The sequence below is a fragment of the Abramis brama genome, assembly GCF_963993115.1.
Source record: "Abramis brama genome assembly, chromosome: 25".
Taxonomy (NCBI): Eukaryota; Metazoa; Chordata; class Actinopteri; order Cypriniformes; family Leuciscidae; genus Abramis; species Abramis brama.
In genome coordinates this window covers 23565451-23592671 of record NC_139987.1, presented here as the reverse complement: position 1 = coordinate 23592671, position 27221 = coordinate 23565451, and the positions used below count along the sequence as shown (strand labels likewise).

Here is a 27221-nt window from a genome sequence, read left to right as displayed (position 1 = left end):
CGGTGGGTGCTTGTAATCTCTATTGTGCCTCATCACAGGACAATTAAATCACTCCACCAGTCCTGCAGCTTCAACGCAAGGCCTGTGGGTTTGAACCGAACGAGATGTCGCGATAGAGTTATTACAAAATTAAAAATAAAGTCATAGGCGTGTGTGTGTGTGAATATATGCCTATATTATCTACTACACCTAACAATGGTTTCAAAACGTAATGTTCAGCCACGCTAAAACACCCAGACGACTAAAACTCGCGGCGCAGCTCTCAGATGTTTATTATTACCCTTAACGCCCCGGGTCTATATCTTCTAGCGGAAGGATTGCACTTGTATAATTTGCTTTTCTATTACATTTAAATAATGTTCTTATATTTTATAGTAAACATTTTACAAAAGCAGAATTCACAACATAGAACAGCTTTGAATTCCTTGTAAGGCACAGAGAGGACTCAATTTCGACAGATCATAGATCCTGAGAATGAAGTGAAATGCTGCCATCTAGAGGTATCATTGTTTTCTCTCTCTCTCTCTCTAACAAAAGAAGACCTAAACTATATTTTGTAATCTCAAGGATGGAATTCACTATTCGACTTTTGCCCAATCACAGCCAGTCTACAGATTTTGGACAGTCGGAGTCGACAGACTTTAGGAAATTAGACGTTTTATATTTTGACGCGATTTCAGAAAACATTGGTTTCATTTGTCATGCATCTAGTGTTTAACAACTATTTACAACGTCAGCAAGTGTATGATATCTCGTGTTTTAAAATCTGTTTCAGTCGCGTAGTGTATTCCAGCCTTTAGTAAAACAAGAACTTACAAAACAACAACAAAAATACTTTTTTAAGGCTTATCTGAATCGTCACTGATTTACTCTTATGAGGGAAGATCACCTTAAATACATTTTAAAACACCACAGAATGAAAACTATAAATGCAGAAATGGCAAGAAATTCACAGAAATAAAACTGACAAACAAATGACAAATCCTATGATTTATTTGCATATATATTAGAAAACAATTATTGTATTTTTACAAGAATGTATTAAATGAGTGCATGCATACCTGATAGTGTAATGTCACCCACATCTTTATGCATATTGTCATGAAATCATTTTAGAACAATTCAAAAGCAAAATGCATTTTTTCTTCTTTTTTTCAATTCCATGATTCCAAGTATGAAAATAGTTTTGATACAAAATAGCTTCTTTTGCACTTCTTGGTAGTTCCTATAGATATGTAAAATCAGATATAAAGAATGTTTTCTCCTGATGGTCTGCTTAAGCACAACACATAAAAGGAAAACAAACCAGTTCATAAAGCATATTTGGTCTTTCCAAGCATTTTGTCCACAGCATCAGTTAGATAAATGCTTTTTTTCTCATTTATCCACTTGTCAAGCATCCAACTTCTCAGTTAAATTAGATTTTTAGTTTGTTTTCGGAGCAAAAACTCTAATAGTGTTTAACATTGCAGAATGCAAACAGCAGTCATGAACACTTCTGTCACCTGGAAAAAACTGTCCTTTTTTATGACAGCTGTGGAAAGTTTCTCTTGATTCATATATTTTTATCTCTTTAAGAAAACATCCCGTGAATAAGGGTGCACAGATAAACAGAAACATTCACTCTGTTTCACTACCTCGTGACGTTTCTGATCAAAAGTGGTTTATAATGTCACAGAACAGACATGTAAAAGCTTTTAAAGTGTGTAGGACTGTCGTCTATCGGCTGCTGTTGGTCACTGCATACTGAGTTTGGGTCTGCTGCAGAAGTTCAGTGACTGCCAAGAGTTTCTTCAAGATGTGCTGTGAGAGAAACACAACATGAGAAACAAGTACTGGCTATCAGCATGAAATATGTCAAGTTCTAATGTTACCTGCTGCGTGCCCCTCTCATTGCTGAGTATCCTCAGTTCATTTAAGTGTGTGACACAGAGCTGGTGTAGGGCGGCGAGGTCACGGGCCAGGTCCGTGTTAAAGTGCTCTGTGGGTTCGGGCAGCTCAGGGACGTTCTGAAAAGAGCAAACATATGCAAATACTAAAGACACACTGGACATACTGCACAGGCCACGTGAATATGACTTTGTCGTTGTGATATTGGGATATTGCATAAAAAAGCTGGATGAAACCACCATGCTGCACATTAATTCTAAAAATGTGCATAAAACAACGTGCTCAATTGAGGCAGATCATTTTTTTTTTATCCGATAAGACGACATGCGCATAAACTTTGATGGAAATACATATACTGAATAAACATGACAGCGTTTATTGCGTTTTTCGTCTGTGCACTCTGAGACGCAAGTCATTTATGATGTAGAAAAAAAGAGCCACGATTCCTTGATTGCAGAAACTTCCATATTACACATATTTTGCACCACTTTCCCAGGCGATTTTGTTCTCTGGAACACATAGGATGGAAACAGTGCTTTAATCGCAAATGTTTTATGATATATTCCAATTCTGTGCACAAGTGGAATGGAAACAGCTGTTATGCATTTCCATGTTGAAGAATATGGATAATGGAGGATTTGCGCCCCCTGGAGGAAGTTACTTTGTGTCTTAAAAGAAGAGTTGCACAGCAACAAAAAAAAATTCCCGAACTTTTACATAAAACAAATATTATTTTAGTACGTTTGACAAGAAAGTACTATTTTAGGCTTGTAATTATTTGTGAAATTTACTAGCAATTTCTGAGTGAAAATCATTTCAAAGTAAATCCTACACCATTTTTTTTTTCCAATGTACTATCAACATTTGCAGCAAATTAAGCAGATTTAGAGATGCTGACAAACCCCAAGCTCATCCAAAAACTTGATCATTCTGTGTTTGTTGCTCTTGATGAATGGATTCACTCCTTCCATGTATGGCTCCTGAGATGGGAAACAATTTTTTTTTAAAGAAAGCAACAATTATTGAGCCTGGAAAGCCAACAAAAAATACTGAAATCCAATTAAAGTTCTTGTGTTTACTTTGGCACCAAATTCCACCAGGTTGGCCAGATTCTGCACAGCTTTGGCCACTAAAGTGAGTGTCCGGGATGCAATAGGGGAAGGAGGGTCTGCAGAAATAAACATGCAATTTATTTTTTTACATTTAAAAGATTTATTAAAAGATATCTCATAAAGCCTGCCAAAATTATTTTTGATGCCTATTTAATAAAAACTATTTAAACAATTTGAATTGGTCATTCACTGCTCACCAGCAATGATGTTAAAAATTCTTGGGTTGACAATAGCAGGACAGATCAATCTGAGGAAGACAAATCCACTGAAAAAAACAGAAAAGAAAACAACAACATTACTTTTTAAATACATAAATTAAATTATATTATATTATATTATACAGGTGTTGATATATTTATACCAATTCATAAAATTATTTTAGTATAACTGTGTTAAACACATTTATTAAATATATTGTTATTACATTTAAATACATTTAAAAATGCAAAATGTCCATCAACAAAAAAGAAAATTCCATACCTTACAACTCTAGTTTTCATGGTTGTGTTTCTGGGCCACTTTTGCTGTACAGTTTTCTGTAAACATCCATAAATAAACCTGAGAGTTCTGCAAAAAAAAAAAAAAAAAAGGCAACAATGTGCGTAAAACTCCATTCTCTCACATTATATCCTGATTTAAGAGTTTATTGGCTGAATTCCTTAAAAGTTATGACACGAGACTCACGGAGGCAGGATTTCAGCAGCCATGAATATTTTCTCCACCAGCTCAGACACGATGCTCAGGAGATTAGCGAGATTCACGTTCACATCCTCATTCTTCTCCAGTTTAGAGGGATTGAGCTGATTTATAGTGGAAACAAGGTTACGGAACATTTCTAATGACATTCACAAATGAACAAACTAGGACGCATCAGCTGCAAAAACTAGAGATGCACCGATTGATCGGCTGGTGACCGGAATTGGCCGATTTTCACGTGATCGGCCGTGACCGGCGACCGGCCGGTCAGTCTGACAAATGCCGATTTTATGCCGGTCAAATGCACTCGGGCGCCGCATGATTAACATCGCGCAACATCAGCATCACACGTGCACACGGTACACACATGTAGAAAACCTCGTGAATTACGTCCGTTCAGACCGCAAGCGCGTATTTTTTTTCGGCGTGCATGTTAATCAATGAGTGCATTCACAACGGGAGCAGGAGCAGCGCGTGAACGTCAAGCAGGAGCGTCGCGAGCAGTGAAGCGCGTGTTTCGGCGCCGAGTCCATTTGCTGCACTGCTCACGCTCAATTAAAGGGAAAGCACACTTTTGATGGACAAAATAGCCTAAATAGGGTTTCACCAAAAAAGTGCCCAAAATGCACAGACTTTGCGTGTTTTAACAAGAACTAGAGTAGGCTATGTCAGAAAAGAAAACGAAGACTAATATTTATAGAAAATGTACCCATTTAAACTTGTTTTATTATTCAGTTTGTACAAGTGATTGCAATAGGCCTGTGTGTGTGTGCTTTGAGAAATATCTTTATACTGCAAGGCTATATTATTTTATTTTTTATTTATATATATTTTTTTTATTGCCATTCCCTGTTTTCATACAGACGTTTAGTTTGTTAAATACATATATAAAAAAATATTGGATATTGAATGTGAAAAGGAAATGGTTCTTCCATAACACTGCACTTTAGATGTGTGTGAACTATGCAAATTGTAAAATGTTCTATTACAGAAAAGATATAAAATAAATATTTGTGTGTGCTGTAAAGTGGTTAGAAAAAATGAAATCGGAATCGGCTAAAATCGGTATCGGCAGGTCAAACTTAATGAAAAATCGGAAATCGGAATTGGCCCAGAAAATTGTAATCGGTGCATCTCTAGCAAAAACGGTTCATTCATTCAAGGATATTAGTAGTGTCATTTGACAGTCAGAAAACATAATAGGTTATTTAAATATTTAAGTATAAAATATCCTGTTTAATTCTAAGTGGTGAACTTGTCATTTAAAATAAATTACAAATAATTAAACTAAAATACAATATAGTTATAACTAATAAGTAAATTATTGTTTTTAATGCAAGAAACCTTGAGTAACATTATTAGTAGACCTATAATGGGAGTCAATGGGTATATGTTTTTGGAAGTCCATCAAAGCGCATCATTCCATGATAAAAGTGCTCGACACGGCTCTGGCGGGATAATAAAGGCCTTCTGAAGTGAAGCGATGCGTTTGTGTAAGAAAAATATCCATATTTAAAACTTTATCGACTAAAATAACTAGCTTCTGGCAGGCGGCCGTACCCACCGATTTACGGCGAAAGAGTAACACTTCAGAAGGCCTTTATTATCCCGCCAGAGCCGTGTCGAGCACTTTTATCATGGAATGATGCGCTTTGATGGACTTCCAAAAAAAATACCCATTGACTCCCATTATAAAGCTTGGAAGAGCCAGGACATTTTTTAATATAACTCTGATTGTATTCCTCTGAAAGAAGAATGTCATATACACCTAGGATGTCTTGAGGGTGAGTAAATCATGGGCTAATTTTTTTTAATCTTTGGGTGAACTATCCCTTTTAGTATAAAATTGTGAAAGCCCTACTATATGCCACTTTAGTTACCATAAAAACAAATACCTCACAAGACTGTCTAGACTCCATGATCTTCAGGATGGTGTCTTTAAGAGCATGGTGAACAAATGGAGTGGCCGTGGCCTTCATGTACTGCTCCATCAGGGTACTGGCCAGAGTGGTGGCGCGAAAAAGAGTTGTAGCTTCATCTGGAAAAACAATCAACTCTGTGAAAAATTCTGAGAACCCAGCCATGCAACATAACAATAATAAAAGAAGCACCTTCAGCGCTGATCTCTCGGTCATTGAGCTCTCTTAGCAGCTGGGCCTCCAGGTTCTCATGTCTGAATATCCTGAGCAGAACACTGGCCAGGAGAGTGCGGTTCTGTCCACAAACGTGGGCCAAAGCGTTGATCACGTGCAACTCCTTCAGCAGAACCAGCTGTAAAGGATCAAATATCATATAAACCAGGGTATATTTGTTGTTGACAAACTATTGCTGTTATTTGAAATATACACTGTCGGTTAAATGTTTGGAATAATAAATGTTTTTTAAAGAAGCGTCTTCTGCTCACCAAGGCTGCATTTATTTGATCAAAAATACAGTAAAAACAGGCATATTGTGAAATATTATTACATAACTGTTTTATATTTAAAAATATTTTAAATGCAATTTATTCCTGTGATGCAAAGCTAAATATTCAGCATCATTACTTTAGTTTTCAGTGTCACATGATCCTTCAGAAATCTTTCTAAAATGCTGATTTGATGCTCAAGAAACAGTTCTTATGATTATCAATGTTGAAAACAGTTGTGCTGTTTCATAATTTTGTGGAAACCAAGATACACTACCATTTTAGTAACATCTTTTTAAAAACAAAAAAATATTCATTTTATTCAACAAGGACGCATTAAGTTGATTCAAAGTAAATACATTTATAATGTGACAAAAGATTTCTATTTTAAATAAATGTTGCTCATTGAAAATTCTATTCATCAAAGAATCCTGAAAAAATCAACAAAAATTAAGCAGCAAAAGAGTTTTCAACATTGTTAATAATAAGAACCATTATTAGTAGAGCACCAATAATAACTTCTAATAATTTAGCACTAAATCAGCATATTAATATTATTTATTAAATAAAAACTAAACTGGACTACAATTAAAACTTAATTTAAAAATAAGCTAAATAGTAATAACAACAAAAAAGCACATAAAATTACCAAAAAATGAAATCAAATTAAAATACAAAAATAAAAGCTAATTCAAAACATTAATAAAAACTATAATAGTATATATACTAAAAAAAACAAAACAAACACTATCAAATGCCATGAATATTTCTCTATTACTCTGTATTTTCTAACATTTCATTAAAAAAGGATGCCACTTTCAGACTAATGTTCTAACATTGTGATTTAAATATGTTATATGATAATAATATGTTGTAATTTTCCAAATGGCCAGTAACTGATTTTATTTATAAGTGGACCCTGTATATATATCAACAAATGTATGTTCCCACCTCTTTTAACTCATTGTACACCTCCACAGGCATGATCTTCTCCACAGAGTAGCGCACTCTCAGGCGGAGTGAGCTGGGCACCACGTTCTTCAGGGGCACGTGAGAGCTCAGGGGAAACCACTCGTCAATCATCTGACCCCTCTGAAGCCGACACAGCGGGCAGCACATGAACACTGAGGGAGAGCGCAAGAAGAGTATATTATTCCTTATACAAAACCGTATTGAAAGTCTGAGCATGACGTAATAAGGAGGAACATACAAATATCATTCTCTTTGCTTTTTTTCGTCTTGTTGCTCAGGCTGATCTCAAACCTGTTGATTTCACTGGACAGGTCACTGCAGGAATATTGAGAAACACGTTAATAAAGATATTCAGTTTTATACAATTAATAACATCCGAGGTGGCGGCTTACTCAAAAATGAATTCCTCTGTCCACACAGGGTTCTGGCCCTCCCGTGGATGGGTCTTGGCTACCTGAATGCTGTTCAGGTAAATGTTGCAGTAAGCATTTGTGAAATGTTTACTGGGCAGATTGTGAGCCTCCTCAACATTCAGAAATAAACTGCTGACCTGTAAAGATACAAGTGAGTAACACACGAGAGGTAGCACTGTGAAATTCATCGACATTAGACGTCAAGAAGCAACTGAGAGCTTACCTGACGCAGGCGTTTGTTTGAGCATGGCTGGCTGGGTTTCTTCAAATTACTACAAAAGGTTTGCAGACATTTCATCCAGTCCTACACAGTTTAGAAAGAACAGAAGAAGGGTGTAAGAAGAGAGCAAGAATACATTTAACAGTCATATTCAGTTTTCTACAGAGCGACAGCGAGATGACAATTTAAACAGCCAAACAGATCATATATTATTTATCAGTCTAATACAGGGGTTGGACAATGAAACAAACACCTGGTTTTAGACCACATTAACTTATTAGTGTTGGGTGTAGGACCTCCTTTTGGGGCCAAAACAACATCGGTTTGTCTTGGGAATGACAGCTATAAGTCCTGCACAGTAGCCAGTGGGATTTGGAGCCATTCCTCTTGAGGAACCGTGGCCAGGTCACGATGTGATGCTGATGGAGGAAAGTGTTTCCAGACTTGCTCCACCAAAACACCCCAAAGTGGCTCGATAATATTCAGATCTGGAGACTGTGCAAGCCATGGGAGATGTTCAAGTTCAACTTCATTTTCACATTGATTAAACCACTCTGTCTTGCTGTGTGTATTGTTGAATTGACCCTTCGCTAAGCCACGCCCGAAAACCGCCACAGGCCAATCGTGGCTTAGCAACCGTAACTAAGCGCGGGAGGTCTGGCAAGCTTTCGAGCGAGAGCGGGAAACATGCCGAAGCGTTGTGCGTATGGATTGTGCAAATCTGATACCCGGTATCCTAAAAGTTTGGACGGGGTGGTGGATTTTGTTCCCTTCCCGAAACCTAAAACCCAAGGGGAGAAATGCCGGGCGTCATCTTCATTTATATAGCAGCTAGCGCTTTTATCAATGTAGATTGTTCCAAAGCAGCTTTACATTGATAATAGGAAATGTTTTGGCTTTATAGCAGCTCTAGAATAAAGTTATTGTCCAGCTCGTGGATTAAGCAGTGTGATTAAAGGCAAGACGGAGGCTCACTGACAAAACTTAACGTTACTTAAAAATATATTTCAGCATTTTGTTAATCGACGGCCAAACTAGTAACGTTACCCACAATCCGATCGCGACTCTCCCGGTGTTAGTTCTAGTAAAAGTAAAAGGTAACGTTAGTTAGTAAAAGCAGGGAACATCATGGGGCTTGCCGGAGATCTCCAAGGAAAAGGTTGGTATGCAAACTTAATCAGTTCATAACAGTAGTCACTTATGTGACCCACGACGTGTGAGCAGTAACGTTAGCCTGGCGCACTACAAATATAAGCGGGAGAATGTTATCATTGCAAAGTGGTCAGGCTAATGTCTTGTGTTTATTCCACAATACTTATGGATAAGCTGTTTGATTTATAAATATTAGAATATTTTCACATTTCACTTACGCTGCTGTGCATGCACAGAGCTGTTCCTCAATTTGTGTTTCCCATTTGAATGGTCAGCGTATGAGGCGGCTGCTGCTTGCGCTGGGACTTAACGTTATAGACTTTAGCTTCAATTTTTATGAAATTATTCTCGAATCGTTTGCATATTATGTCGTGGATATAGCCCTCGAATGCATACTGCAGTCTTGCTCTATCATATTTTCACCTGTTCGCCCAAAATGACTAATTATCTCCTTGGGAATGTCTGAAACCAGTGCATACATACTGTAATAGACGTGCCAGGCACAAAAGCTTGACAGGCGTAGCAACAGTAACTAAGGAGGGCGGGGCTTAGCGAAGGGTCAATTATCATGCTGATACTCTGCACCCCCTTCAGGATTCAATGTTTGAAGAAATAGGTGCACATGGTTTCCAGATTGGTTCGGTAGTTCTTGGCAGTGACGTGCCCATCAAGCACAGTCACAAGATGGAAGATGGACTCATCAGAGAACAATAAATGTTGTTTCACATTGTCCACAGCCCAAGATTTCCACTGTTGGCACCAGTGAAACCGACATCTGGTGTTGGCACGAGTGACCAAAGGTTTGGCTATAGCAGCCCGACTGTGAATATTAACCATGTGGAGCTCCAGATGAACAATGGAAACATGAGTCAAGGTGCGTGTTTAATTCTGCAGTGAGTTGGGCAGCTGTGGCTTTATGTTTTTTTTTAATACAATCCGGGTTAGTAGCTGGACATCTCTTTCAGACAGCTTTCTCTCGCATCCACAGGTACTCCTGTTGGATGCAGTTCGTCCTATGTGGTGGAATGCCGACATTAACCTGAATACCATAGCTTTCGATACACCACAAAGACTTACTGTCCTGGTCACAGATGAGTGACCTTTTTTGAACTCTGATATGTCTCCCATTATGCTGTGTGGAGTTCAATATTTTATGTACAGCTGTGCTATTGCTCAGCTAATTCAACCTTCACACTGCTCTTACTGATGGAATGTGAAATCAGTGAAGGCCACGCATATTTAGGCATGAATCCTCCAACTATATTGGCCAGTTTCAGTGGTGTATGTGAGACTGACTTACTAATGCATTATTTCTCACCCTAAACTCAAGACAAAAACTCTTATTAACATGGAAGATGTGTGATTTAACACTTGGAAACAGTATTACTCTAATGAAAGTGCATTAGCCAGCATTGCTAATGAAAGAATCGTTACCTGAGCTTGTTCTGGCGTCTCGCCTGCAAAGTAAAAGATACACTGCTCCTCGCTAAAGTGCTGCACAACTATCTGGAAACAGTTTGGCCTGCAAAAAAAACAACTTATTTGTAGTTCAAGTGAATTTTAAGTTGAACCACTATAAGCACATAATACAGCGAGAAACAAACCTGCCAAACATGCTGTCGTGGACCTCATACACAGAACACACACTCAAATCAATTAAACCCTTTGGTTTAGTTGCTCGTTTCTCACTCTCGAAGTAGATCAGCTGGGAATCATTACCCTCAAGGATGAAATATAGATTTTTCCATCTTTTTCCTTTTCCTATAAAAGACATAAGACAATGTCTTAGTAAAATTATTTTGATAATGCCTTCAACGTAAATCTACTCTGAAGTGTTGGCGATACCTTTATTGAACAGGACATAACCTTTCTTCACAATGTTTTTATAGAAAGCATCCTTGGTCTTTCGACGGATGGTGTTGTAGATTTCTTTGCCTTCGACGGTGTCTGTAAGCACCTGCTCCTGGTGCTGATGAAATCACACATTTTAAAACATTTGACAGAATAAAATTATTATTTTTTTTTTTTTAGTTTTCCAAATGGTTGTTGCACGTACTTGGACAGATAGAGCATCTTTAAGGTTGTGGCCCTCAACTATCTGTTCCTTCCTGTAGTGTGCAACGATGTCGTCAATACTGTTCAAACATAGACAAGAAAACACAAGCAATGTGTGTCATGAAACTCAATTTATACGTTTCAAAAGCCTTGAAACACTTGCAAATTGCATTACCTGTTGTAGTAACGGCCTCCCATCATGAACTGGTTGCTGGGTGTGGGGCTGATTTTGAAGCGCTGAATGGTCTCAGTGGTGCGGAAGTACAGCGAATAGTCCCCAGGTGTGCTGTCGGACGGCCGCACTAAAAAACTGCCCACTTGCCCAACTAAGGAGAGCGATTACAGAAGTTTAGCAGGTGCTATTTATTTCTTTTACATTTTTTTATTTTATTTTTTTCGGACAGACCTGTCATCAGTAGATTATAAGCCTCTTGCTTGTTGATCTTGCCATGAAACCAGCTAACACAGACAGAAGATTTAAATATTCCTATTAATTTTATGTTGTATATAGTTTGCAATGCATTACTACTTCTCAACTAGAAATCAAAACAAATTAAACTCACGCTTTCCCCTCATGCGGGTCTTCCTCACGTCCCTATGAAAGTGTCAATACAAGGGCAACCTCTGTCAATATACTGTATCTTTTGATATTCTTCCAATAACACACATGATTTAAAATCGAAAGTGTTTCCACTCACCACTTCCTTCACTAGGTCCTCAACTATGAGTCCCTGCTCATCTGTTCGGACATTTGTCACCCACAACCAGCCATCCTCCAGTTCATTATGAACTATAAATGTGTCACCTTTGAAGAAACTGTGAGCAAAAGAAGTCAATTTAAGTAAACTTTAATCACAATGACATTTTTTTTATTATTATTATTTTATATACATACATATTTTATTATTTAAAAAAAATCCACAATCACAAAAATTACTGACTGAAAAAAAACAAATAAATAAAAATAAAAATGAAATAAAAATCAATTAACATAAATAGTAATAATAAAACACAATATAAACAAAATTACTAAAAATTTTACTAAAATTAAAACTTAAAATATAAATATAATACCTAAAAACATAAAATATTAATACATTCTATAATAGTAGTAAATAAAAGTGTCAGTAAAGATTTTTCAGGATATATGTGAGTGTTTGTATGTGTATATATATATATATATATATATATATATATATATATATATATATATATGAATACATTATTGAATATATTATTTTTGATATGTTTTTTTTTTTTTACATTACATTGATACTTTGTCTTTGATGAATAGAAAGTTAAAAAAGCAGTTGTAATAATATAAATGTCTCTACTTTCACTTTTGGCCAAAATAAAGTGTCCTTGCTAAATATATGTTATTTTCAATAAACTCCAAACTTTTGAACGCTAGTGTATATACAGTATTTGAAAGAATACATTTAATAAAATCAAATGACCTGATCTCATCAGTTTCGGGCACTTTGGTGTATGGGAGAATTGCTCGGACCCTCCTGCGGTCTTCAACAGGCTTAGAAAACAAAACGTATAGTTTTTTATACATTATGGAAATGACAGTCAATTTTTCTGTTAATAAATAATACAAAACGTTAACATCACGTGTCTACCTCTGGAGGGGCGACTGGTGATATCAACGTCTCTCCTTTCAGCAGACAGGACACGTAACTGTAATAACCAATCAGATCTGACAGAGAGGAGAAACGACGGCCTCCAATGTAGTAATCGCCACACATGGCGATGATCCTGCAAACATTCATTACTCCGGTCACCACAGACACCATCTCATTATCAAGGCATAAAATCTTTTACATTAAAATGAAAGAAAAACAAAAAAAAATTGTCATGATCATTAGTGATGGCTCAATATAAAGATGTGGTTTGATTAGACACTGATGCTGTGGAGAAAGATGAAGGGAATAAAAAACAAACACCTGAAATGGCTGACTGTGTTGTTCATGTTAAGGAAAGATAACACAAATGAGCCTGGTCTGCGGTCACTCTCCCTAATGAGGTAGCTACCCGCCGCCCGGGCCTGAAGCAAACGCTCCTCTGCAATCATCCGGTCCAGCTTCCCATGATACCACCTGTCGAGTTACAAACTGCATTATGTGCTTGCCTAATGATCTTTTACTATTTTCATCACAGTTCAGAGTTATACACTCATAGAATGCAAAGTGTCATATTACAGCGACTTACTGATTAGGAGGCGGTGCAGTGAGGGTTAAAACAACTTCCTCATCCTCTCCAATTTCCTGCACATCCAGAGCATCACCTTCTTCAACTGTACCCAGCGAGTGAAACGAAGGGGATGCCAGGCACACCTCGGGACTCAGGGATGTGGATGGTATTTGACCGACAGCACCTTCCTGTGTAGGATCTGACATCCCTCTCCCAACTCCTGAAAAAGACCCCGATATAACATGTCCAGCACTGATACCACCTCCCTTTGAGGCAAACATGACTGTTCCAGGTCTCGGATCCTTCCCAAAGACGGAATATGTGACCCCAGGAGGCTGTTTAGGTGGTAAAACCGCAGACAAAGTTGAGCTCAGGTCTGAGATCTGTATCCCCTGGCTGCAACAGGCTGGTAAATGGGTGGTACCGTCTCCTCCTGCCCCAGCCATCCGGGTCACCACCGAAAAGGGATCAGGCTCATCGCCGCCACCCTGGGTTGCCATCATTGTCACCCTGGGAAGTTGACAATGAAAGCTGACAAAGTTCAGGAGGGTTTCCCCTCCTGAAACCCACAACTACACCTTTATTCACTTTTAGGAGACAGTTTCCCCCCTAATTCAATGTGTTGGTTTAGGTCTAACACAAGACAGATAGCTTCAGGTCTTCAATGTTTGATTTTCTCCTTATCTGAAAATAGGAAAGGACACAGTAACTCAAAATACTGGAATACGACTTAGAAATATTATTTTTACACATGATGCTAGCACATTTTGCCTTTGTAATCACAACAAGATATAATTTATCTGGGAGTAAACATTAAAACTATTATGAGGAACTGTAAAACTGTATTTCAGCAAGAACAAGCCTAAAGAAAAACAGAATAAAATCAAATGTGCATACAAATGACGGCTATGTGCGTTAGCTCGTTAGCTTAACGTTAGTTTGGTTCTGGCCAAGATTGACACCACAAAAGTCCAGCGTTTGAGGTTAGTTAAGCGCTTAGGCTTATTAACAGTCAGGCAGGAGTGTTAAAGAGTGGGGAAGAGATGTTAAAAACGACGTTAAGGAAATTTTTCGTTACTTTTGTATCACTCACTTTGGCTAGTTTCATGTTGAGAGTTGTGTTGTGAAGTCTCGCGCAGCCCTCGCGCCCCTCAAACACTCCCACCACGCGTGAGCCCGCCCGCCGCGCTCATGACGCGTGCCCGTGCCTTACCACCCTTCACAAAAAATAGCATGGTAACAATGGTTTCTGCCATAAATAGTCAACTAAAATTAATGTTAATGCTGTAAATCACAATAATACATTATGAATATAGTTGTTCTTGTTTTTTACATTTGTATTAGCTAATTTATTTTTAAAGGCAGTGGTGGCAAGTAAAGTCATGTAGACTATCACGTTTCTATTGTTTTATAGAAACTATTTTCTCAGTTTTATTGCAACTTTATACGGTTTTAATAATTAAAGATGAGTATGATTATGGGTAATCAGAATCGAGATTTTCTGCAAAATGTGCATAGCCTACTTAATCGGGTTAAAATTATAAATTAATTCGAAGATTCTTGAACATTAAGCCTATTATGTCGAATGCTGTTACTTCCTATTGTTGACCTACAGAGGGCGGCAGACACACACACACACACACACACACACAACTTTGAGGTTATCATCAAGCTATACTGTAAATGTATGAATGTGCAGTGAAGAACATCAATACATGTGCAATAATAAACATGTTTGAAATCATAATGAGAACATACCATAAAACATGATTATCTTCGATGTCAGACGTGTTTTTTATTCTCTTCTAAAACATCCAATAAAGTAGGCTAAGATTAGAAATTATAACATTTTACATTTGCACGAATTTTAAGTTGCACATCAGGGATATTGGAGAGTCAAATCAAGTACGTGCCCTTATTTTTTTTCTTTCATTTCTTTCTTTGTTTTGTATTTTGTTTTATAGTAGCTAGCTACATTTAAATTCCCTGTATGCCATAGATATTAAAGTTTATTATTTGATGAACGGATGAATGGATCAGTGGGTGCGTCTTCACTGATGCTGTGAATCCTGCCAGTGTCGAGTCTCCATCATCATCTTCATCACTGCAGTAAGAAGCAGCAGCAGCAGCAGCATCACTGCTCGGAGTCACAGCATCTCTCTGACATTAGATCTGCATCATAACAGCTGAAACACGGGACGGATCGAGGCTTTACCGGAGAACCAGAGGACATAGGCTACACAAGTTTCCTCGCGATGCTTCCTTTATTTTTGTTCCTGGTCGCCCGCATTGCCGCGTCCATCCCACATTCGACATCCACGGGTGAGTTCACTGAACACAACTCTCTGTGTTTAACATGCGACTCGCATTTTCACAAAACAAACCTAAATTAAGTTCATCACACACGCCAGAACTTCCAGACAACGTTTAATGCGTTTATTCACAGGTCGGATAACAGCAGCATCACTTCGGTGTTTTATTCAAACGTCCTCTGACATAATTCATGAGGGAGATGATAATGAGATGCTGGGTTATTTCGGGCTTATGATCACTTGATCAGAGCCCTCTAAAAGACGTTCAATTAAATATGATATTAATCCAAGTAGCCTACATGCAGCTGCTTGACACATAAATATGGCAATGAATAGTAAAACGCCTGCTTGTGCATGTTTCATTGCTCATAACGCTGTTATGATTTGTGATATTTGTTTGATATTACTTTGAGGTGATCCAGAGGTCATCTGAACGATAAATAGGCATAAAAAGACTATCATCTGCAAGACTGAAACATCACCTTGGTGTTTTTAATGGCTTAACTCAGTGTGATTGTTGTTAAATGTCATGTGCATCTCTTGCTGACCTTTACGGATGACTCAGTAATGGACTGTCACTGAGATGTCATTAGAAATCAACTGGGTTAGTGTTGTTGTGATGGAGTTTTTGCGTAATATTACTTATTAGAGCTGTTTTTAGCTAATTTATTAAAATGAATATTAACACAAATTGTGTACAATGTGCATAGTTTCACCCAAAATACCATATTTACTAAAATGTTTAGTTTACTTCAAACAGTATATTCCTTCAAAAAAACATATTGAAACCTGTTTTGTTTTTAAACCTACAATTTCTTAAAATTATTATCACAGATGCTTACAAAAATGTACAATGTACTTATGAGCCATAGTTTCCACCAAAATACCATGTTTTTTACAGTAAAATATACAAACCATATAATCTACCGTGTAATAGGTTACAGTAAAAACAGTAATATTGTGAAATATTATTGCAATTTCAAAATATCAGTTTTCTATTTCAATATAGCCTACTTTAAAATAATAAATATGTAATTTATTCCTGTGATTCATCAGCATCATTACTCCAGTCTTCAGTGTCACATGATCCTTCAGAAATCATGCTGATTTGCTGCTCAAGAAACATTTATTCTTATTATTAATATTGACAACAGTTGTGCTGCTTGATATTTTTGTGGAAACTGTAATGTTTTTGTTTTTTTCAGGATTCTTCTTATTCATCTAAATAAATATATTGTAACATTATAAATGTCTTTACTGTCACTTTTGATCAATTTAATGCATTCTTAAGTATTCATTTTGTAAATTAAGTATTAATTAGTTTTGTAAATTATATATAATAATAATAAATCATTTTTACTGATCCCAAACTTTTGGTAGTGCTCTTCAAACCACATGTACAAAAACATGATATTGGCATGGTACCTGTCCCAACAACTACATTATTACCATGATACCATAGTATTTTTTGTTAGTGAAGTTACAGTACCACAGTTTTATCCCAGTAGTAATAACTAGGCTTAGTTTTTGGTGGAAACTGTAATTACCTTGGTACATTTCGGTAGGGGTTTTGTTCAAATAGAACTGTATAAGCTTTGAGGAATCATTCCTTTCCTTCTCGGTTTACTGTGTTATACATAATCAAATTGCAGCAAGTTTTCAGTGCCAGTGTTTTTGTATCAATGCACATAACACAACAAATGTTCCTGGCAGTGTGAAATTCACTGTACCGTGTGGATCGTGCTACTATAATCCACTCTGAGCTGTATGTCCTCAGTTTGTGTCGGGTCATTGTGATAGACAGCTCCATCAGCCGTGTTTCTTTTTAAACACAAATGATTTTGTCCTATTTTCCATCTCACTTAACCTCACACATTTCTGAAGCACTGACATTCTGTCATCACCAAACATCTGCGCTGCATCTTTGAGAGTCAGCAAGTGTATTCCAAAGTTTAGCCGACACAGACACCTGTGTAAACACAAAGTTCCACTCTAGATTCCTGTGGCTGAATAATTCAGGTGGAAATGACATGCAGCGTGGCTAAGGATAGCATCACAAACTCATGTGCATCAGTCTGCAACACACATTTCCAAGTTATAGAGTTGACTTGTCTTTGGAAAAGAAGATGTATTCATTTCCTGTGTATACAGTATGGTTACACGTTTACACGTTTTGTAGGTGAAGTATGTGAACCAGTTCCGTGTGAGAATGGTGCTGACTGTCCCACTACACCAGCTGAAGAAACTGTTTCCTGTGAGTTTTTAAGCCACTTTTAATGTGTCCTTTTGGATTCGAGAAGCCCAAAGGCCAATGAGATTTCATTTCTTGAAATTTTTCTCTGTAAGACAACATTTATGGAGCGATATGTGCCTCTGAGTTGAGTTTTAAGTGTTTTCCTATTTATCATTATCTGACGACGTATGATGAGTTTGAAAGGTTTAAAGGCCCGTTCACACGAAGAACGATAACTATAACGATAATGATTACTATATTAGCGTCCACACCCAACACACAACATCGTTTTGTTTATTCTAAGCACGCACTGAAGTTTATCGTCTGGCCCTTTAAATGCGCGAGCTCTTTAAAGCAGGATGGATTCTGATTGGCTGTCAGTGTTTTTATCGTTTATCAGCTGGGAAAAATCGTTCTGAAAGTGATTCCAACGATATCGTTTGTGGTGTGGTGTGTTGTGGTGTGGTCTCCCCTATTCTTTAAAATTTAGAATGATTTTTACAGCTACATCTTTATCGTTATCGTTCTTGATGTGAACGGGCCTAAAGTGATGTTTTATTTCTCCAAACTCATACAAATAAAGCTTCTCCAAAGCTTCTTATATTCAGCAAAGAACCCTTTTCTTGTCAATAATCAGTTTTGGCTGTTCTTGAGTTGCTAGATGGTTCTTCAGATCAGAATTTTGTCTTACAAATGTAGAAAATAAAATTATTTATACAAAATATAATCATGTGGTGTCAGGCAGAGACTTATGGGAATGTCCTTTTAGTGTTTTTCACTGTAAAATATTAAGTCATAGTTTTTATTTGACAGTATTTTACAATACAATTACATACAATAAACACGTACAGTAGCCTATGGTAAGGTAATTTAAGCAAGTGGTAAGTTAACCAAATAACTGTTTTTTACTGTAGCATTTTTACATTCTTTTCCTGTAAATGAATAAAAAGTTTGTAGTGGAACTTTAGAAGGATCTACTGTTTCATCTAATTGGAATCTTTATTTTTAATAGTGACAATAGAATATATCCGAATTTCACAAACTGTACATTCTGCTCTCTCAACAGCATCAGGCTGGGAAGAGCAATCTGAAATCGGTGAGTTTGTTTATTTGAAGTCTCCTTTAATGGTCTGTTCTTCTCATTTTAATAAAGGTTCAAAAGAGCTTCCTCATTGAGACTCCAGATATGAATGCCATATTAAGCAGATGGCTCATGTTCGGCTTATGAGCCGTGAACATAAATGATGTCAGCCTCGATTTCCATTCACTTGTTAATTCACATTTAAACATCTGCTTAACATTCATTAGGAAGTCACACTGTCTGGAATCATCTTTTACAGCCAATGCAGTATTTAAAGTGTGATGTTCAGACTGAGCTGAAAAGCATGAAATAATAATCACCTTGTGGGAATAGTGTGTGTGATCAAGCACACTAAACATCAAGTTCACTTATACATGAACCTGCGAGTATGACTTTAAATACCACTTCAAATGAATCCTGCAGATTTCAGATACTGTGTTTTTCTGATGCAGGGCTCTGCCGCCCGAACCCGTGTCACAACGGAGGGGTGTGTGAACTCAGTGACACCTACCGCGGTGACACTTTTGTTGGATATTTGTGCAGATGTCCACTTGGCTTCGATGGTGTCCACTGCCAACACAGTAAGAAACATTGTCTTTTTTAGGCACATTATTATAGTTTCAGTAATAATATGAGGAAACTTTTATTATATATATATATATATATATATATATATATATATATATATATATATATATATATATAGGCTACATATACAGTGTTGGGGTAAGTTACTTTTAAAAGTAATGTGTTAAAAAGTAACTAATTATGTTACTGTCTATGGAAAGTAATGCATTATGTTACTTTTCTCACCTTGCTATATGCTCACTCTCTTCCAGGCCATGCAGGTGTTTAAGTTCTTTTTTGCATGTGTTTAAAGTCCCCCTGTGGGGAAATCCAGCTTTTAATGTTGTTTATATGTCTATGTGGTGTTTTTAATATGCTTTAAAACAAACCATGTGTAAATTCATAAGTCAACACCATCGCTGAGTATTTTCTCCCTAAAACTGCAGTGAACCAAAGACAGTAGTCTCAAAAACGCGGTTTGAAATCGCTGGTGTTTCTGACGTCACACACTACCTTGTAACCAATCAGGGGTGCGTTTCCCGAACAACGGGTAATAACTTCTTTTAATGAATCTGTTTGAGATCGAATTAACGCTAGATGTTTTGCTATAAATTACAGACATGGCATCTGAGGACTATTTCTAATTTTTCTCAGTTTTGCTTTATTTCCAGATTCAATCATAGGCTCGTTCTTATAGTAGGCTAGTAGAGTTCGTTCGCAACATGCGCACTCTTCAGAAACGGTGCTTTAAATCTCTTAACGAACTAAAAGACATAAATGACATTTTTATGTATTCTAAATAAAAGACACAGGTTGTACTGAATGTCAGCTTGCTTATTTTCCTCAGTATAAGTATTTATTTAGTCCACATATCATACAAACTAGAAACTATGCTTCTAACTACAGGTGGAGAGCTGTCGTTCCAACCACACAATTTTGCGATGCTGTTTGCGAATGTTCGTTAGAACGATGGTTTCGGGAAACACTGATTCGTTGAACTATGCTGATAACGACGGAACTTGCGAACATAGTTGACTAACTATGCTTTTGGGAAACGCACCCCTGGGGGTGCGTTTCCCGAAAGCATCGTTGGCCAACTATGGTCGCAAGTTCATCGCAATGTCCATTGAACTCTATTGGTAACGAGGGAACTTGCGACCATAGTTGGCTAACGATGCTTTCGGGAAACGCACCCAGCTGATCAGCAACATGTGATTGTCAACGAGTGGATCTCTGAGCTGTTGTGAGTGAGTGGGGGCGGGGCTGATTTGCGTATTCATAGAACGACGTATACTAAATGAGGCAAGGGTGTAGTAGAGTTACAATCAAGCTATTTTAAGGCATGAATAATTTTTTTAAAGGAAATAACGCTTAATTATGTCATTTTGGTGATCAAATGTGAGTTTTAAGGGATAAAATGATTTAATACAGGGGGACTTTCAACAACATAGCCTATATAACATAACATGTATATATATATATACACACACACAAATATACATAAATCTCTATCTCTAGCTACCATAATAATAACACGTCTAGTTTAAAGCTACATACATCTGAATGAATGCCCATTATCTATCGCCCACTTGAGTACTGAATGAACGCATGTCAAGTATGTCCAACAGGACAGCGCACTTGCTGTAGTGTATTATTTTGGCATTAGTCTCACTTGTGTAGAAACAGAATCCGCAATAAAGTGAATAGCCATGTTTTTCTGCTTCATATTATCTAATATATATATATATATATATATATATATAATTAGCAAACAGCTATTTTTGTCTGTTTGCTGTAAGGGCTTGTTATTATTTGTTTTGTCACGATTCTCTTGTTTCTGTGGTTACCTCACACCTCCTGCATTTTTCATGGATTAGGAGAAGGAATATTGTGCTCTGTTCTATACAGCCTAATACGCATCGCACATGTGCATCAGTGACCTTAATTTGCACTTTCTCCTGAATTGACTTCTGAGCCTAGTCTATAATTAATGCCAGAGTGAAAGTACAGCGGAGAAAGATAAGACACTGAGGCATGGTTAGCAGCTGGAGGCTGGGCGAAAAACAGACTGAGCAACGGCCTTAGAAAACTCTTTTTGGAGAATGACATTCAGATTCATTATCTGCCCCAGTCCCCATGACCTGCTCAGTTTTTTTTCCATTATAACTAGACTTCACAGCATTGGCCTCATACAGGATTTTTAGCTGAGTGTGACATGTATAAAAAACCATGGATGTCACTACACATAAATGACATCCGGTGCTTAGACCATTAGCCTATTATAACGCAAAGCTTGCCCTATAGTGGAAAAAACCTTTTCAAAAATGTATTTAAAGTACATTTATTTCACATTAAGTATACTACAAATCCATTATCATATTTACTGACATATCGCTTGAGACTTACTTACTAAATATTATAATTAAACTTTATTTGGAGTCTATTGCACAATGCACATTTCTTAATATTAAGCCTAAAATGTGTGTATAGCGGAGTATAGCGCAGGGGAAAAGTTACCTGCTAGATCACAATTCATTTTCAATAAGAGATTCACAGGAGAACTGGTGCAATCCTGTGAAACTGTTGTAGAGGAGCCATAAAGAAGTGAAGTGCATGCCACCTCGGGGAGTGCTGCCATCCTCATCTGTGTCGGCTATGCCAGGATCTGACGCTGGTTCTGACTTACTGTTTATTCTGTGTGAAGCACCACTGACTTCATTAACCTAGTTGCCTTGGCACAATTGAGCGCAATGAATTTGCATGCATTTCTTAAGAAATGGAGTTCTGAAATCAGCATGTGTTCAACAATGGCACAAGCTCTGATCAGGAGAAGAGGCAACCAAAAGGAACTTGGGCATCTCAAAATGACATTTATTAGGTCAGAGGCTCTGTGTTTTCCTATGGAAGTAGCGTACAGTACCACAAATCCAGCGTGACAGCTGACCAACCCCCCTCTGCTCCTCACACCAATTTACTTGCTTGACTGCCTGGACTTTGGCCCCACGGAGGGAATCCCTCCAATCAGGAATCCGAGTTTGTTCTATCGCAACTGACAGCGGTGCTTGGATGCACATGACTTGTATAAAGGCTGAATGCCAATGGACGTTCCCCACTATGAATGTGCCAAAAAAACAAAACAATGCTTTGTGTTGGGGGTCATATAATGGAAACAAATTTCTTTCTTTTTTGAAATAAGAGTTCAATGAATTACCACAATTACTTGAAAAAAATATTAAAAATAATTTTAAATAAAATGAAATAATTAAAAAAATATATATATATATATATGAATAAATATGTTTATGTATATGTAATTAATTCAGTCTTCAGTGTCACATGATCCTTCAGAAATAATTCTAATATGCTGATTTGCTGCTCAAGATACATTTCTGATATTTATCAATGTTGAAAATATTTAATGCTTAATATTTTTGTGGAAACCCTGAAAGTTAAAAGGTACAGCTTTTATTTGAAATGTAAATATTGTGTTACATTATAGGTCTATCAGTTTACTTTTAACAACTAAACTTTTGAACGGTTGTGTGTATGTGACATATTCTAATGTTCACAATGCAAAACTAAATTCTAAAGGCCAGATTTACTAACAGCTTGTGCCAACGCAAACCCTCTTTAGAAATGAAAAACTACTGTTAGGATTTACTAAAGACACACAATGAGAAATTAGCGCTGAAAAAGCATGGACAATTATGTTTGCGGCTGACCTCATTGCATATGCATTTGTAGGAGTTTCCCTTTCAGAGGCAAAATGTATGGGTGGAGAGTATTTAAATGAATCATGCAAGGTGATTTACTAAGGTTTGTGGTAGTGGTATTTGCACCAGTACTTACAACCCAAAAAAGGCATAACTGATTGTGCGCCTGAGATGAAATTGAATTTGTCAGTAGATCACCCACAGAAATTTCCACTCCCATCGGCTGCATGCTAATTTTGACCTGTTTAGTAAATCTGGCCCTTAATGGTCATCATCACAAGTACAGTATGAGCACAGTGACATATGACCACCTACATTTACATATCAATGCATATTCATCACTGCACCCAGGTGAGAACAGTGAGAACTACAGGTTAGCATATCACAACAGAGGAGATTTACATTGTAGTGCTTAAATGTGCAGTATCAAAAACAGCCTGATTAATGCAAGCAAGTAAAGTAGAGCGAGGGAGTGTGTGTGTGTGTGTGTGTGTGTGTGTGTGTGTGTGTGTGTGTTGGGGGTGCATGAAACGTCTTTAAGTGCACCTAAAATGCAACAAGATACTACACGATTTTCAGTACTAAACTGAACTACATCTGTGGGGTGATTGTGTCGCCATTACTACTACATTACTATATTACTACTATTGCTCTACTTTCTGATAACGTGAACAAAAAAAAATCCTGTAGACTTACACTGAGAGGGGAATTGAGGCATATTTAGAGACCAGAATATCAGACTGATTTAGGCTAGAATAGCAACCGCATAGCAACATACTACCCTGAAAACCTTTGCAGCAAAGTGCTGGAAACCTTCCAACCCACTCACATATTCTTCTAAAAATGTAAACGTAGAGTTTTGAAATTGCACTGAGATTTTAAAAGTCCTATTCCTTTAGCTTTTCTTTTTACTCTGACACCACCCCATCAGTGCAATCTAACATCAGATCCTTAAACCCCACGTTTGTTCTTGAGGTTGTTCTGTGACGCTGTTTAAGCTGTGGATTTGGTTGTTGCCCTCCTGTGTTCTTCTGCTGTGGAAAACCCAAAGGTGTGCTTTATCTCTGTCAGATACCTGACACAGTTGAGCCTTGCTTCACCTTGCAGATCCCTGAATTTCTGCTCAGATGACCCCGCGTCATGCTGTCTGTAACGAGTCTCTTGAGTTCCTTTCATTCTGCTTAAAAATCAAAGCCAGAGGTCAGTGCAGCATACGAGTCTAACATACGACAACATGAGCTTCTCTTCTCAATTAACATCATGCGAACTTTCGTGGCAATTCGTAACTATTTTACGTTTTAGCGAATTTCTTGCAAATACAATCTTATGTTCCCTAAAATCTGCTTAAGCTTGACATGAGAAAAAGTAGATACTTCAGTGTCAAAGTCTCCTATGGACAACATTTAAGCAATAATATTTCCCTCTCTGTATTTAGTTTATTTTAGCAAGTTTTGATGTAAATCAGTATGATGAGAGAGATTTTTCATCGCTGTGGCAAACCAACACATAATGAGAAACAATTAGGGGTGTAACGATACCCCATGTCACGATTCGATACATATCACGATACTGAACTCACGATATGATATTATCGCGATACTCCAACACATTTGGTAAAAGGTTAACAAAAAAATTACTGTTGATTAAATTTGGTATTACATTGTGGGTGTAAATGAATAGACTTGGTGCTGGTAACCCAATGCACAGGACAATAGTGACACCAGAATAAAAATATTCATGATTCTGAAGCTGAAAATACAGAATTATTTTAGATGAATATGCTTGCACTCTGTATACTATATACAGTATATTTAAAATAATGTAGGCCACTTTTTACTGGTAACATAAGACATTTGGCATTATCAAATATTCCCCCATTGCATTATTATACATTATATTCAGCATTATATACTGTATAGTAGTTTAATGTTGTACTGACACTAAAACTCTGAAAACTTTACACAATATTGTCACTATTGTAACTACATTTTTGTATTACAATATATTGTGACACGATATATTGTTACACCACTAGAAACAATATTTGACATTTTGGATGTCAACATGTCAAGTCAAGTCAAGTTTATTTATATAGCGCTTTTCACAATACAGATTGTATCAAAGCAGCTTCACAGTATTAAATTAAAATAATACATCAATGCTTGTTTCTAGTGGAAAATGTCCACATTTGGTAATGCTGATCAATAGTATTGTTGATTGATTAATTAAATTAAATATCCCAAATATCCCCAACTGAGCAAGCCAAAGGCAACAGTGGCAAGGAACCGAAAAACTCCATCAGGTGACCTAATGGAGAAAAAAAAACCTTGGGAGAACCCAGGCTCAGTCGGGGGCCAGTTCTCCTCTGGCGTTTATGAACTAGAGGTTGGATTTAACTGTAAGATTAAAAGTATTATATGAATGCCTGGCTGAAAAGATGCGTCTTTAATCTAGTTTTAAACTGGGAGAGCGAGTCTGAGCAACGAACAGTATCAGGAAGACTATTCCAGAGTTTTGGAGCTAAATGTGAAAATGCTCTCCCTCCTTTGGTGGATCTGGATATCCTAGGTATGACCAAAAGCCTCGAATTTAGTAAACTTAAAGAGCGCGATGGATTATAGGGCGATAGAAGATCCGTTAAATAGACTGGAGCTTTAGGGCTTTATAAGTCAGTAGCAATACCTTTTAATTAATACAGAACTTTATAGGTAACCAATGTAGTGATGATAATATTGGTGTTATATGATCATATTTTCTTGATCTAGTAAGAACTCTAGCGGCGGCATTTTGGACTAACTGTAGCTTGTTTATTGAGGATGCAGGACAACCGGCTAATAAAGCATTACAGTAATCTAGTCTCGAGGTCATGAATGCATGAACTAATTTTTCTGCATCTGAAACTGATAGCATGTTACGTAGCTTAGCAATGTTTCTAAGGTGGAAAAAGGCTGTTCTTGTAACATATGAAATATGATTTTCAAAAGACAGGTTGCAGTCTAGTATAACACCCAGGTCTTTTACTGTAGAGGATAAAGTAACAGGACATCCTACTATGTTAAAGTTGTAGTGTGAGAGGTTTTGTGGGCGGTTTTTTAAACCGATGATTAGTACATCTGTCTTGTCTGGATTTAATAAAAGAAAATTGTGCGTCATCCAATCTTTTATATCTTTAACACACTCTGTCAAATTGGATAATTTAGCGTTTTCATCTGGCTGTGATGAAATATAGATTTGAGTGTCATCAGCATAACAATGGAAACTAATTCCATGTTTCCTTATAATATTTCCAAGTGGCAGCATATATATTGAGAATAACAGAGGGCCTAACACAGATCCCTGCGGCACTCCATAGTTTACTGGAGTTATGATCGATTTTTCTCCATTTAAATAGACAAAATGGTAGCGGTCAGATAAGTATGATCTGAACCAACTTAATGCTTGTCCTTGAACACCAGTATAATTTTGTAGTCGATCTAAGAGTATTGTGTGATCTATAGTATCGAACGCAGCACTAAGATCAAGTAAAACTAGTATTGAGATACAGCCTTGGTCAGATGCTAAAAGTAAGTCATTTGTAATTTTAACGAGCGCAGTTTCAGTGCTATGGTGCGGTCTGAATCCAGACTGAAACTTTTCATAGATGTCATTTTCTTGCAAGAAAGAGCCCAGTTGAGCGGACACCACTTTTTCTAGTATTTTAGATATAAAAGGAAGATTTGAAATGGGTCTATAATTTGCTAGATTATGCGGGTCTAATTGTGGTTTCTTAATGAGAGGTTTTATAACTGCCAGTTTAAATGTTCTTGGAACATGACCTAAAGATAAAGATGAGTTAATAATATTGAGGAGAGGCTCTTCCACTATAGGTAACACTTCTTTCAGTAGTTTAGTTGGTATAGGATCTAATAAACATGTTGTTGTTTTAGATGAAATGATAAGTTTATTTAACTCTTTTTGTTCTATAGTTGTAAAGCACTGTAATTGTTCTTGTGGGGTGATAATTGAGGCTGAATTATAAGGCGCGATTGAGGATTGAACGTTTACAATTGTGGTTCTGATGTTTTCTATTTTCTCAGTGAAGAACTTCATGAAATCATTACTACTAAACTGTAACGGAATATTTTGTTCAGGTGACATCTGTTTATTTGTTAGTCTAGCCACGGTGCTAAATAAAAACCTAGGATTGTTTTGGTTGTTTTCTATTA

The 27221-nt window shown here is 37.0% G+C and overlaps 2 protein-coding genes across 2 annotated transcripts in view; one reads left to right on the top strand and one right to left on the bottom strand.

Moving 5' to 3' along the window:
* Positions 1-975: 975 nt before the first annotated feature.
* rasa1b (RAS p21 protein activator (GTPase activating protein) 1b) lies at positions 976-14295 on the bottom strand. The gene is made up of 26 exons (XM_084104031.1): positions 14204-14295; positions 13129-13794; positions 12864-13016; positions 12540-12675; positions 12372-12442; positions 11613-11730; positions 11478-11509; positions 11321-11373; positions 11090-11240; positions 10916-10994; positions 10705-10828; positions 10464-10620; positions 10294-10381; positions 7711-7791; positions 7467-7624; positions 7313-7389; positions 7054-7226; positions 5810-5969; positions 5594-5736; positions 3687-3802; positions 3483-3569; positions 3200-3267; positions 2970-3058; positions 2793-2870; positions 1875-2009; positions 976-1803 (listed from the first exon to the last, which is right to left on the bottom strand). Exons 2-26 carry the CDS (start codon positions 13611-13613, stop codon positions 1720-1722), a joined length of 3096 nt encoding a protein of 1031 aa, XP_083960157.1. The 5' UTR covers positions 13614-13794; positions 14204-14295; the 3' UTR covers positions 976-1719.
* Positions 14296-15201: 906 nt separating this feature from the next.
* The window catches only part of edil3b (EGF-like repeats and discoidin I-like domains 3b), a 28239-nt gene continuing 16219 nt past the window's right edge, over positions 15202-27221 (top strand). The window contains exons 1-4 of the mRNA XM_084105378.1: positions 15202-15432; positions 17602-17676; positions 18722-18751; positions 19189-19317. Coding sequence (XP_083961504.1) covers positions 15366-15432; positions 17602-17676; positions 18722-18751; positions 19189-19317 — 301 coding nt within the window. The 5' untranslated portion in view covers positions 15202-15365. The remainder of the gene's footprint in view (positions 15433-17601; positions 17677-18721; positions 18752-19188; positions 19318-27221) is intronic.

Bases quoted from the DNA above. Each gene is read 5' to 3' on its own strand.
- rasa1b (XM_084104031.1), bottom strand. From the start codon at position 13,613: ATGATGGCAACCCAGGGTGGCGGCGATGAGCCTGATCCCTTTTCGGTG. The intron at 11,374-11,477 runs GTGAGTTTAATT...TGTCTGTGTTAG, and splicing joins GACCCGCATGAGGGGAAAGC to CTGGTTTCATGGCAAGATCA. The intron at 10,829-10,915 runs GTACGTGCAACA...TGATTTCATCAG, and splicing joins AAGATGCTCTATCTGTCCAA to CACCAGGAGCAGGTGCTTAC.